This window comes from Lepisosteus oculatus, chromosome 7 (genome assembly GCF_040954835.1).
Source record: "Lepisosteus oculatus isolate fLepOcu1 chromosome 7, fLepOcu1.hap2, whole genome shotgun sequence".
NCBI classification, from domain to species: domain Eukaryota; kingdom Metazoa; phylum Chordata; class Actinopteri; order Semionotiformes; family Lepisosteidae; genus Lepisosteus; species Lepisosteus oculatus.
Window position 1 is genome coordinate 30,359,593 of NC_090702.1, and position 15,261 is coordinate 30,374,853.

The 15,261-nt window shown below is 33.5% G+C and overlaps 1 protein-coding gene across 2 annotated transcripts in view; it reads left to right on the forward strand.

The window, feature by feature from the left end:
• Window positions 1–14,475, forward strand: part of gxylt1b (glucoside xylosyltransferase 1b) — a 33,393-nt gene extending 18,918 nt beyond the window's left edge. For both annotated transcript variants that reach the window (XM_015338949.2, XM_015338950.2), the window contains 2 exons: window positions 1,143–1,315; window positions 5,073–14,475. In XM_015338949.2, coding sequence (XP_015194435.1) covers window positions 1,143–1,315; window positions 5,073–5,234 — 335 coding nt within the window. In that variant the 3' untranslated portion in view covers window positions 5,235–14,475. The remainder of the gene's footprint in view (window positions 1–1,142; window positions 1,316–5,072) is intronic.
• Window positions 14,476–15,261: the final 786 nt, after the last annotated feature.

Here is a 15,261-nt window from a genome sequence, read left to right on the forward strand (position 1 = left end):
TTAGCTGCAGTCCCGTTAAATATGTTATATTCTCAGAATGTCCTTTCAGTATGTCCTTTCGCCACCGAGAAGTGTCAGCTCCAGCATAAGTTATTTATGGCTGTGACAATGACAAGGGAATCTAAAATTCAGAACTATATTTTCATATTGGGAAATACTAATTTTTATGTCACAGTAAAGTAGAATCCTGGTGATTACAGAGGACCCTCTTTGGTTTTGAATGTGTGCGTGAGTGAGGTGTCAGTGTGAGTACAAATTCACATTGGGAGATCTTGCATTAGAATGACTGACAAGAATGATAGCAGTTTAATGAACATCTCTACAAACCACAAATTTCAGAGCAGAATTATTTTGTTTAGTGCTGTTAAACCTGGCGATGGCTAAGGGCTGCAAATATAAGCGGACTTTCAAAATTGGTACTATCACACCTCCAGTGTAAGTGAAATGGATCAGGTTAACCTGTTTCAGAAGTAGGAACATTTTTTAATCCTTGTCACTAGCATTGTATTGATACTTCTGTTCCTAACTCTTGTGGTCACTCATCAGTAAGAAGGGGTAAAGTTTTTGGGTCAGATAACTAATCACAATTCTATAAAACCCTGCTCTTACCATTTACTTTCTTTTTTTAAAGTTGTGGATCTGAAATCCTGCAGTGATGTTTTTGCATCGTATGCAATAAGCCTACAAAGCTTTTTACTCAATTTGGGTTTTATGTAGATTACTAACCTTTTACGATCTTAAAGATAGGTTGGATCCTCCAGAGGATGTAATGTTAATTCTACTCTTACATACTAACAATACAATGTGATTACTCCAGTCTTGCACACTATGAGTATTGTGTGTTTCTGTATTCCTGAAAGCCATGTTAGAATTCAGTAACACAAGGTTTTAGCTTTAACTGGTACTGTATACTTCACCTCGTGTAGGTGTTGTAAAAAAAAGAACATTTTCTATTTCCTCTTTAATAATTTGTATGTTGAATGTCCTAATATGTAATTGTACCGTTAATGATACCATAATTGATATGGCATGCAATAATGTAAAATAGCATTTGGGCTTTTCTCTCCAACTGTGTTCCAAAATATAATTTGTGTGTTTTGTACTGTACTTTTGAAGTCCTTTTGTTGCTATTTTTGTTTTAGAGAGTCTCTTTGTGTTCCCTTGCCAATGGAACTATCGCCCTGACCACTGTATTTATGGAAGCAACTGCATACCAGCTGAAGAAGAAGGAGTGTTCATTCTTCATGGAAATCGGGGTGTTTATCATGATGAAAAACAGCCTTCTTTCAGAGCTGTATATGAAGTCATTCAAAAAGTATGCACCATCTTTTGTTTTTGTTTACGTAGGTACAAAAAGAGGAGATTCAGTAGTAATACTAGTGTACAGGATAAATGATTAAGATCAAATGATTGTCAGATATTTAAGTTGGTCCTGATATCAACTTAAAAGCAATTTCTGAAAGGTAATTTAATAAACAGGCAATAAATAAGACAGGTTTTATTCAAGCTTCAGTGATAAATGATTAAGATCCTTAATTTGTAAAGAAAACTATGGAAATATTTTCACTTGGTTCACTTAGGTTTTTAACCTTTTTGTGTAGCTCAGAAATTCGAGGGTTCAATAATATCTACTTCAAGAAATTAATTTCTCCTATTTTGCAGGCATGAATTCTCATGTTTATATAGTAATTTTATAGTGATTTATACTGTAGTTTACAGTTAAATGACCTAAGTAAGCTTTTTTGTCCACAAACTACAAAGCATTACTTTCCAGATGTTTAGAACAAAATCCTTCTTCAACTGTTTAAAAGAACCAAAAATATATATAAGTATGCTGTAGATGTAATGACACTAGTTATATAAGTAACATTTATCACATTTTCAGTGAACTTTGAGTCATCCTTGCCGTACTATTAAAGAAACTTTGGAGCGGGTTGTAGAAATGATAGATCGATCGATAGTTCTTTTAACTTAGCTGTCAGTGTGCCATCAGTTTAGAGAAAATCACTAATCTGGGCTCTAGACATCCAGTGTTCCAGTCACCCATTATTGCTTTAATCTTTTAGCTTTGTAGCCCATCTCCCACTGATCAACTGATAGGTGTGTTAGCAACGCTGTTATCCAAAGAGCAGTTTCCATCTTTGCCTCTGCCATGAATTTTGTTCTTTTCTGTTGATATCATCAGTGTGCATGTTTCATTAGCAACCATTCATCCATTAAAACTATTCCAAACCAATTAGTATCAATGTGGCAGTGTTCCTGGCCATTAGCTAAATTAGCCTGCTTCATTATCTCAGCTCCCAATAGAAAGTCATCTCCCTCTTATACTATGGGGCACACATCAACATACTTGACATTACTTAGCATTAAGGAGAACCTGCAGCAATTGGTATTAAATGAGGGAACGTTGACTGCATTCTATTTATATTTCCCAAGCATAGAAATGTAGTCTGTGGTTTGGTTGAAATAAAAGGTGTTATATGTATTTATATATATGGTGTTCTCTAGATTCATATTGAAAACTTATGTTTTTCTTTCCTGTCGACCTATTTATGTTTGTGATCATTAGAAGAATTTGAAAGATCCCTACAATGGAATATTTTATCTTTGGGTTGTTTCATGCATATATTTGATCATATTAGAATAAAAATATACTTGTGTATTATATTGTTCCTATAATTTATATTAATCTCATGATCGCAACACATATTGGTTGACAGATCTATCCATTGTGGTCATCCACACTTTGGGCAATACCTTTGATGATAATGACTTAGTTGCCTTTTAGAATGTAAACTTATTCATTTCCCTGAAGTTTCATGCTTCTCTCACCCTTTTGCATCCCAGTTCCACCCCCCATTTTAGTGTCTGATTTGTCTTGATAGCAGCTACTAGTGGTCTAGTCCATCACATGATTTTTATATGCCAGGTTAGTCCTCTGTCTGTCACTGTATAAATCAGATAATCTGGGAAGATGTGAAGGTAAACATTTTTCGTCTTCAAAAAAATTGTTTACACCACTAATTCATTTTAAACATGCACACAAAATGTACACACCACAGTCAACGATGTCACATTAAAATAGCTCCTAATTCTTTATGACACAGATGTACTGATACAAACGGCATCTGTCATCTTATGTCGTAGGAATGCCCTCTGGTAAAACACTTCTTATCACATGTAACTGCTGAGCTTTCTGACTTGAGGTACTGAGGTAACTTTGCAAGTGAATCTCGGACTCCTCCTCAGCGATGATTCCCAAGTCATTATTAGTCTTCATGTCCGACAGCTGTTGTTAACAGACCTAATTGCACCCAAAGACTCTTATCTTGCAGGTCACGCTGGATATCAAAATACCACTAAGTAGTAGTACAAGGTTACATTTTTTTGGTAATTTGTATAGTGTTGGTGCTAAAAATCTATTGGGACAGATGCCTTTTTAGTTTTTCTTGTTATAATTAATCTCTCTTCTCACATTTTATGTTTTGTGCTTGTGAGCTCCTTTCTTGTGTTGCTGTTCTTTACTTGTGCATTTCTGAAAGCACTAAAACATTTGATAAAATCATAAGATTACCATAGATTTGTCTATAATGACTACTTTATTTTTTTTTACACAGCAGTGTAGATTTTATTTTGGAATTATGCCTAATGATGTCACGTCATTTAGTGAATTTGTATTGGTAGCATGGGTTGGCTCTACCTCAGGTTTGGTATCTTTCTTTAATGGGATGACAGTCTGCAGGCAGGCGACGCCTTCTTGATGACTTCTTGGGGACTTTGGAGGTAGCAAAGATCTGTTTTGCAGAGATTGATTTTTGTAGCTTAGCTTTTGTAGCTAAACGTGCTTCCAAAAAGAAAAGCTTAAATAGCCTTTCATTTCCTAAATATTGACTTCCCGGAGAAAAGTGTTCAGTTGCCCCTAATTCCTGATTGCCATTCGGAACTTCAGCAAACAAAGTCTGCAAATGCTGTGATCCCTCCATAGACACAATCTCTGAGACTGCAGTTTCTTTGGTAATAAAGTGCTCTAGTGTTATATCACCATGCTCACCGAAGAGTTGTAAAAATTTAGAGTTGTAAAAATTTAGTGCTGACGGTTCTTTTAAAATCCAGGATGAGATCTGGACAATGCACTATTATCCACATAAAATCAATAGTAGACAGTAAATGGTACTTTATTGCTGGTTGATGTGTGCATACCATAATAAACGAATGTACTTTTAGTGACCTAATGCTAGACCAAACTGAAAGTAAATGAGCTCCCATAAAAATGTAATTTCTCTTTATTTCCTATGAGCATTGTAAAAGTAGTTTCATTATTGGAAAGAAAAATTACTTTGATGCTTTATTCATGAATATGACTGGAAAGGGCCTGTCCATGACACTTTGATTTAATGATGTTGACTACAGTATTTGGAGCTGATGTGGCTTAGCTGCTTTTTGAAGCTCTTACTCTAAATGTAGATAGACTGAGTGCATTCATTAATTTCAAGTCACTATCCAAATAAGCAAAGAAATTGCCAGGCATTTTATATTTTAATCAAAAGACTGATTTTAATACTAGAACTTACAGGATTGTTTACAAATTTGCCAACAGCATTAATTTACATGATGTTTGAATTTGTGTCCTGAAATCTTTTCTAAATTGTCAGCTTTCTCAACATGACTTTACTGTAAGGTCCCTGTAGATGTGTGTACCAAGCAATTGATTTTTGGAGACAGAGTTTGTTCTGTAGTGCTGTTACTCTAATTAAAGAAACAAATTAATATATGTCTTGGGAACAGATCACTGCTGTTGTGTGATAAAGGAAGAGCACAGTACAGTTTAATTTTTAGCATGATTCAGCTTTTCTGCAACATATCCAAACATAAGTATTTTGAGCAGGTTAGTGAAAAATACAAATTAGAAATTTACATAAATGCCATTTCTTTGTTAATTCATTGTTATTTTCTACTTCCAACACATTAGAGTATATATTTTCTTTTTATTATATATTAATATAATAGGATTAATTAATCCTGTTTTAATGAATTTGGTCTTACTGATATTTCATTTCTGCATTTCTTTTCAGTACACACTTGGAGAAGATCCAGTTGATGCCCTACTGAGACCCCTTGAAGAACAATTGCAAAGAACAACTCATAGTTATTGTGGAAGAGTCAGACATTTATTCACAAAGAAATTGCAGGAGACTGTAAAGACTATCCAAGGTACTATCCCAAGAGGAAGGTGATGTTTTCAAGGTATCTCTACATGATGATCTGCTCTTGGCTTCAGGAACATGAACCTATAATATGTGACTAATGCAGAGGTTTTGGGTCTCTGAAATTGTGTCATATATTTTACGAGGAAACATCATTCCAATGTTTTGGAAGTTTAAGAAAAAGAAGCAGCTTTTTTGCTCCTTTCTTAACAATAGGCAGTGAGAAGTATTGCTAGTTTGTAAGGAGTTGGGGTCTACTCAGTTTGCGATTTCATAGATCTCAAGGAGGTCATGAAGTAAGAGTTTGACAATGAAAATAACTTTAGTAATAAAGTTACTAAGTAATAAGTGATCTGATATAGCAGTTGAAACCATCTTTACAATGAATAGACTGAATTACAATCATCAGGTCTTTGTCTACCATTTATTTTGTCCATAAAAAGCTTTCAAGTGACTCAAGTTAAATTGGAAGAACATAATTTTATAAGGCTGCATGAAGCTTACATTAAGTTTTAAAGCAGGAACCTTACATGCAGATGTCGGTAAATGATTTGTTCATCTCTTCATGTGATTTTTGATTTCTTCAGAAATTGGTTCTTTTACCAGTTGATCGTCCAGAATCTACAAAAAATATTTTAGAACTTCATTTTTAACAGCCAAAATAACAAGTATATCTTACTGTATGCATTTTTATTAACTCGTTGGCTGAGAAGGCAATGATCTATCTGTTTTTCTTAAACTGTTACTTTAACTATCATCTGTTAATTCCGCAATTGTCATAGGCTCTACAAAAGGCTCTCTAAAGGCATTTTACAGAGAAAAAACATATTGATATTTCTCTGCAAATTAAGTAGACTCTAACTAAGAAGCACTAATCTGCACAGCTGGCAAATTGAAACATTTGGCAGTTGTGTGTTATGATGCTTCATAATATGAAGAGGTTACTTGACAATCATTTTCTCTAAGGTGGAAAAAAACTATCGAAGACCTCTTGAAATACATGGTATCACTTTTGGTGAATGAAAGTCTGTTCTTCTGTTATATGGGCATATACATTTATTCAAATCTTTGAAAAGTATCAATAGGTATTTTGGTCACTGAACTTTTGAGTGCAGGTCCTGCAAAGGAAAAAGTAAAAAGAGAAAAGGGAAAGGCTACATTTCTTAAAATGAATGAAATAATGCATTTAAAGAATATTAAAATATCAGAATAATTCTTGTCAAAGTGCAGTTTTCAGATTATTATTTTTAGCATTATTTTAGAGCTTAACTCATCCTGTTCAAGTGGAAAATTTCACATCACAACAGCAAGTATATATAATATTGTGAATAGCTGTTTTCCCATTCTTTAAACACAAAAGCATAAATATTCAATTATTAAATTAAAACCAGAAATTTAATCCTGTCATAAATTCATAAATATACCAACATAAGAAGCAACACAATTACATATTTCTTAAATACCATTTGTGACAGAAGAATATTCAGAAAACACAATTGTGTGCTAATTAATGCCATTGAAGCAAACACATCCATTTAGTAAATCTTTATGTATTGGCTTTAAAAACAAAACTGGTTTCATGTGTAGTTTTGTCTCATAATCAATGGAAAGCAGTTTACATATTGACCCTTGTTAAGAAATTCCTTGTCATTTCTAGCTAGACTTGAAGCTTGAATTTTTTATGAGGACAGAAAGCCCAAGGTTTTGTGTTCCACAAGTATAGATAAAATGCATTTTTCTCCATCTCACAGGCATTTTCTTGTCTAATGTACAGCATAATTTAGAATCACAAAATTGCAAAGCAATATTGAGAGTTTTATTTACGTCTTAATATTTAATATTTTTAATAAAATTTATAGAAAAATGTTACGTAGGTTGTTCTCAATGCAGTATATAAGTTGCACTAAATATGAATCTGTAAATGCAAGATGTTGCTTAATTGTTTAATTGTCTTCTGTAACATGTTTATTTTGAAACACTCGACAACTATTAGGGCTTTGGTTCCCAACCAGTACCATCATGCAAGAAAGGATTTGAAAAAATCAAATGTGAGATAAAATTGAAACAGGCCTCTGCTGTGTGAGAAACAGGACTCTGCTGTTGCTTTTTGCTTTTCAACGGTGTAAACAAACACTTAAATACAAACTGTTTAAGATCAGTAGAGAGAAAGACAATTTCAAAAGTATATTTTACATGTTTATTAATACTTAAATTATTTTCATGTTGATGAAGTAGAGTAAATGTACCTCAGACTGAAACATTGTATTAGAAAGTGTTATGATGCTCTGAAATCATATCACTTAAGTCATATTTTGTTAGTAAATACAAGGTTTTTTTTTTACAATTACTAATTTTTACTTGCACATTGAGTGAATGGTTTTATAGATTCAGATTCAGTTGCATTTGCTCATTTAAAAATGTAAATCATTGATTTGAATAGCTGCAATTTTTATTCTCTTCTAGGGCATTTCACTGAAAAAAGAGTTACCAAAGTTTGACATTAACAAATGTTTCTTTGACTGTAAAATTGAACAAAGGGCACATACCGATAGCACCAGCATAAAAACTCGAAATGTGTCAGGACACTAAACACAAAGCTACTTTACCAAAATATGTTAACACCAGCATTTGTTCTGTGACCTGTTCTGTCTCCTTGTTTCTGACAGGCAAAAGATCGTTATATTGTGCAAGATCATTGTGCAAGATCATTGTGCAATGTCTTTCACCTTAATTAGTTTTAAATCTTAAGCTTTAATTGTATCCCTCTATGGTACACACTTCAAAGAACAACAAACAAAATGCATCCATGAATTTGTAATGAATTCGGTCCCAGAAACACAAATTTGATCACAGTGTTCAAACATGCATTGTACCATAACTATTGGACAGCATTAGAATAAAAAATTAAAAAATTATAAAAAATATAATTCAAATTAAAGTGTTCTGATTTACAAATAAACTTCTTAGTATCATTTCAAGAAAACATTTTAGCAATACATTTTACAAACAATACATTTTTTTCTAAAATATTTTTAACAATTTTTACATTTCCTATTAACAAAGCAAATAAAAAATGATTTACATTAAAAACATTCAATTATTCAATTCATTCTAAAACGACAAATTCCTGAATTTTAACATTTTAAACAGCTTTTCCATTTTTTTTTCATTGCTTATAATAAACCCAGGAATTTGACCATAGGTTTTTAGACCCACCAAAAATATTTTATCATTACATCAGTCATTTCTTAATAACATTTAAAAATAATGGATAATGCAAACTAATATAAACAATTGGAAAGTAGTCAAACGATGAAAACACACTTCTGTCAGGGCTTTGCTTTTACCCTGCATTAGAAGCTAGCATAGGTGTTCATCCAACCTAAGGTCTGTTTAGTTAAGTCCATAAAACAATTCCGTGTGGCAAATTTCTGACCCTTAACGTTTGTGTGTTCTTGGCACCCTCAATCTTTGCATTGCTGTGTCTTATCCATGTACGCTTATCCTGTCTGTAGTCCAGGCTGGGCAGCATCTAAAACGTTCTCTTCTTCACCATTGTCAGACTCTCCTCAGGTCAACTTGGACTTCCTTTCTTTTAGCCTTTGGCTGCCCAGCAAGCGGTTTGTGCTACAGTAGGTCACACTGGACGTCAGAGAAAGAAAGCTGATGTTTCTTTTTGCCATCTTGTTTCTTGTTGTTCAGTTTTGTGTCTGATGGCATTTTATTGCTTGGAACACAGTTCAACTGCATGACTACATTTGCACTTGCACCAACTGAAGGCAAATCGGCTGGATGGTCTACTTGCTTTGCGTAAATCTCCATGTGATAGATGATGCCACTAACACCAGCAAGGCAGAACATTTTGTAACCCTTCTTTTTTGGTTTTGTGGGGGTAATACTGTTTCAGATTACTTCTTGCTTTAAATGGAATCACTTGCTTGTCCACAGACAGACATATTTCCATGTTATCTTGTTCAACCTTCCTCTGATTAAGGTCAAATTATTTCCTTATTTTGATTAAGTCAGTGTTATCATGTGATATTTTGGAGAGTTCCATGAAGTGGAGATTGTTTTTTTAAAAATCCCAGCAGTATAGTGACATAAAATCTTCAACCTGTGGAATATTGAATTTGGATGCCCAGAGTTTCCTTGTACTTGACATGGCAATCAGGACATATTAAACACATTCCTAAGAACTGCTCTAATTTTTTAATATCCAACTGAACCAGAACGATGATCTGCAGTCTGTAATCATGCATGGTGTTGTCAACTACAGTTCTGAAGTACTTTATTAGACTGCTAACAAAGGTTTTCTGGTGTTGCTTGTATTTGGTTATTATTTGTCTTGCACAGAAGTGAACACTTTGTAATTATTGTTTTTTCATCTAGTGAACAAAGATAGCCAACAAATAAATGGACGGTAGTATGTTGATTGCTGCTGATTTGCCGTATAATGCGTTTTGTTCCAATCTAAGCAGATGCTTATTTTCAAAATATTTCAGATTTCATTTCATTATTATTCATAGATCTATCCACTGCTGGTTCAAATATTAGAATGTATGCAGCCTAACATCACAGGATGTTGCAGAATTAATTTCTTAGCTATTCCTCTGATTATCTACTGCTGTAACTTATGTAGCAGTAAATAATGAACCAACCATAGCTAACCACAACTAGTCACTTCTACCTCACCTGTCAATTCTGTCCACTCAGTCATTTCCTCATCGCTTTCCTGTGGGGAATTAAAGCTAGCTGCTTTGCTTTTCTCATAGAATTACACGGCTACTTAGTCTTCCATCTATGGATTTTTGTCATCCTACAAAGAGGAGATTCACAGTAAATTTCATATTGGGCTATAAAGTATCCCTAACAATCCACAAATCAAACATGCACGTGTTTAAACATGCATATATATTTTTAGTCATATTTACTCAAATTCCATAATTGCTGTCAGGAAAGCTGTCAGAAAAATGTACACTGTACAGTAATGACTTTCTACCTCTCAATAACTATACATTTATTTAGTTTTATTATTTAGCATACATCAAATCATGCAGGAATATCTCTAATGTAAATATCACAATCACAAAAACACATTTTTATTCTTGCTTGGATTCCTAGCTCTTCATGATTTTTTGCTGGTTTCTGCAGAAGGGGTACTTTCTATAATTACTGGCATGTACTTCCTAACAATTAGGAAAGCACTTAACAATTGAGGTATAATACTGTAAATGTAATTTTATTTTTTATATTTTAATAAAGAATGAAGCAATAAATGAAAATTGCATTGTGCAAACAGTGCACCAATACATAACAGTGACTATTTCCATATAATATTTTTGAACATAGTTGATTTGGTAACAGGCTGTTTCCTGCCTCTTCTGAAATGACAGTCAGGAACATTGCATAGAGCACCTTTAGGAATGAAAATATGTGAATGAAGCAGTTGAATATTTAGTAACCATATTGCCATTACTCCTTTAAGACAAGCAATTAAAAGCCCTTTGTAAATCTTTCACTTCTTTGATAAGTGGCAGTTTCACAGAGACGTTTTCTTTAGGTATAATTTTCATGTTGTCTGTACAGGTACTGTAATATAGTATTCACTGATTTAAATCAGTTGTGTCTTGTAGTGCAGATTTAGTAAACAAGCGTACTAATAATACATTGGTAACTCCTTTGGTGAAATGACCCTGCAGCGCGTTTGTAAAGAAATATGATGTGGAAAAATAACTTTTATATTTTTTCTTATTTAATTTGATATTTTTCCAATAATATTTCGTGCTGAAACATTGAAAAAAATTGCATTACAGATTATACCTTTGTTTACCGGTGGTTATAATGATGGAGAAAATAACTGCATTGCATTTTTGAAGTTTGACAATGAAATAAACTGGAAAACGTTACATTATACGGAAGTTTACATTGTGAAATCATGTCAGTTTGTTGAACAAATATGTGAGATTTACATCTTGTATACTTTAGAATTATAGTATATTTTTGAAGTTGACAACTCTTTAAATATTGAAATTGTCATATGTAAACATATTTTTTTAATAAATTGTTAAAATTTAAGACTAAAATGTGATTTGTTTAAATTTTTCCTCTTGGTAAAATTCTGACATGATAAAGGATTAGAATAGTCATTAGTAAAACTTGTATGTAAGTTGTGTTTTATAAGAATAACAGTGCTCTTCAAGGACAGGGAATAAGGTATTTTGAGAACTCGAATACACAATCCTGTGTAGTCTGTGTGGGTAGTGTAGTTCAGGATGTGTTTCCTCCACCAATCCAGATTTGAAACAAAACATTCAAAAATCAAGCTTCCAGGGCAAGCATAGGATAGATTTATTAAAAGTATAGGGCCAGATAGGACCGCCAGCAAACTCGGGATGTCTCGCTAGAACACAAGACGGGGGACACAAAGAAAAAAAACAACTTCACAAAACAAGTATAAAAACATAAACCTAACAGAAGACTATCTACCAACGGAAAAAAAAAAACATTTGTGGATTACCACCACTTTTCCTCCTTTACTGCACACAAAATTACTAACCAGACTCTCTCAAAAACCTCTCCATGCCCTGCTTCCCAGCAAACTTTTACAGGACGTGGAATGTTCCAAAACAAAAAGTAACCATAAAAATAATGCAATACATGAAACAATCCACATCCATATTACAGACAGCTTAAATTATACACATGCACTAACAATACAGGAACACAGTACAATTCATTATAGATATTTATAAGATTAAAAGTGATTCATTCACTTGTAATTAGAAATGGTGCATTCCTATGAATGGGCTACTATAAGTGTGGGCCTTCTTATACAAGATCCTTGTAGGTAAGTAATAAAGTATTTACTCCTGTAAGTACATCAGTGGCAGACTCCCATGTCACAAACTCATATAATCGAGATGTCAAGCATCATGTTTGGCAAGACCATTTTTGTCCAACTTGCCAGTCAAAGAAATCCTCCAGAATTCAATTTGCACCTTATCCAAACTTAAAAAGCCCACACATAATGCATGTACAGTATATATGGTGATAATGTTCTTTACCTCTCACCAATCACAGTACTCCTCTCTGATGTAATAGAATGGTAAATATTGATTACTGTTGAACAAGTGCATAGATAAATTCAAGGGAATTCAAATGTGTTTTAACTGCCTTTCAGCTCTTTCAGTCCTTTATATTGTTTCAAATTTTGCAGTCAGGGGAATGCTTTGCTTTACTAACACTTGAAGTAATACTTTTTGTCAACATTATAATAGCAACACATTTTGTTAATATAATGATACAAATAAAAAGAATGTTCAGTGAGATCACAAGAGACTTTGTTGTAACAAAAAGAGCAATGAAAACTAAGTGTTTAATTACATTTCAATGTAGCAAAAGCTTTTAAAGCATTGAGCAGTTGTGTAACAATGGGTGAGTGTATACAATTGCTTATTTATTTTTTTCCAGTTGTTGAATGAGATATCCCACCAATGTTCTTTTTAATGTTCTTTGTATTTTGTGTTCATTTCATAAATACAACTCAATTTAATTTCTTAGGGCCCATCCTGTTAGGGGAAAACATTGTGACACATCAGCTTATACTGAGAAGGTGCCTCACTAGTTGTGTCTGTCATACTGTAGGAGACAAGCAATAGATCGACTGATGCGATTACAAAAATGTAATCGATATTCTTATCTTGAAGCTGTCTTGTTTTAATTCCCCTTGGTCCATATTTAAATTAATCTAAATATCAATTATCATTTAATTACACACTGCTGCTACAAGCATCAGATCCAAAACCTAATTTCTGGATAATCCTCTATTAAACTTTTTCAGCTGTTTTTTTAACTACTGATTCAAAGCAATCTGTCCTACTCTATTCTGAAGCACCATGGCAGAGTGCTATGCTTATTGAGCTCAGCCTTGAAGTTTTAATGGATTTATTAAGGTCAACTCACTTTTCATTATAACATTTATACCCAAACTTATGTTGCCTTACAGCTGTACGTTTCATAAAAGTTCAAGGGTCACTACCAATTAATGTGATGTTTTGTCTGCAAGCTGAATGTCCCGCCATCTGTTGTCATTTCTAGTATTTCTAGCAACTTAGGCCATTGTTTCTTCAACTGCATTTTTCTGTTTTTTATGTAATTTACTCCTTCATGTCTCTTTTATGTGCTTTGGTTTAGTTTTCCTTTGATTCCTTATTTTAAACCTGCAGGTAATAGTTTTTATTGTAGAATTTACAGTACACTGCAAATCAAGTTTTTTTGTAGTGGAAGAATGTTGTGTTTCTGAAAAATACAGGTACTCTCCTGTACACTGTAGAATGCAAAATCAGATTTTTAGTTCCTGAAAGATAATATTTTATTATGAAAAAGATTTTATATTAAACACTGTGTGGAAGAATTATTGTATTAATTTATGATGTTATCTCAATGCCCCTGTAATGATCAGGTGTTAATAAAAATATTTTTCAATACTACCAGAAAGAAACAGCCACAAACCTTATTAGATTAAATACACTTTTTGTAGTAGGTCTGCTACAATACCAACCCAAACTCCAACATTGTTAGGATAAGATTTAGGTAAAGAAAAAGAGTTACTGAACACACAACGATGCTTTATTATGAAGTTAGTGATCAATACAAGCAGCTATTGTGCTGCATTTTGGTTTAAAATGGATCTCGAGCAGAAAAAGGCACTCCTTCAGAGGAGAAAATTGAAGAAAAATGGGGTTATCAATTTCAGTTACTGTCTGGGGTTTCTTTAGGAAATCCCATTATTCTGAGCTAGAGTGTAATTCATGTTTTTTACACTCCTACTAATCTTAAAGCTTATGAGAACAAAAGGCAGTGCCACACAATGTGCTACGATTTGTAGGCAAAATGCAGAACACAGGTGCCCTAGGTCCCTTTTTTGAGGTGATTATATCTGTGAAAGTGAGAGTTAACCGACATGCTGTGATTCCTTCTAAGAAATAAACTAAAAACATGGCACAGAAGTCAATACAGAAAATTAAATAAATGGCATAAACATGATTTTCTCAGCAGAGATCATAGAATGGTAAGCTTTGTAATAAACTGTACTGGTAGAAACAAAAAACAACTGTTTGAAGAAATTATGTAGAGCTTAAAAGAAGCCGAATGAAATGGAATTGGTGGAGAATTAATAACAGTAAAATAGATTCTATGTGAAACAGAAGAAATCTATTCCAAAAATAAATAGATGAAGGGCTAGAAAGCAGTGACCTAAATGGTTAAATAATTCAACACACAACATAAGGAGAAAGACAGCACTTCATTAAATTATTTAAAAATGTAATTAACTGCAGATAAATAAAAACAGATATTAGAAAGGACTAGAGAGAGAGAGGAATATAACAACAGATGATCAATTTCATAAAAGGTTTACAGCATGTGTATTCCTCTACTAAAACAGTTAACAAACCTCTATCATGACTTCCAGCACCTACAATATATCACCCTGCAGCTCACTATCGGCAACACACTGAAACTAAGCGGGTGTGAGCCTGGCCAGTATCTGGATGGAGACTGCCTGGGAAAGCTAATGTTGCTGCTGGAAGAGGTGTTAGTGAAACCAGTAGAGAGAGCTCACTCTGTGGTCTTTGAGGGTCCTAATGCCCCAGTATAGTGATGGAGACACTCTACTATAAAAAGGCGCTGTCCTTCGGATAAGACAAAGTGGAGGTCCTGACTCTCCATGGTCATTAAAAATCCCAGGGCATTTCCTGAAAGGGTTGTTAACTCCGGTATTGGACAAATTTCCCCCTGGCCTTTACCAATCATGGCCTCCTAATAATCCCCATCTTTGAATTGGTGTCATTACTCTCTTATCCTTGCCACTGATAGCTAATGTGTGGTGAGTGTACTGGAGCACTTTGGCTGGTGTCGCACCATCCAGGTGATCATCTAGAAAAGTGCTACAGTTTGCAATGTAAATGTAAGGAATTATTATTTATTTTCTCTATAAATAACACACAAAACCTAAACAGAAAAGGTCAATGCATTTAACTATAATATAGTAATAATA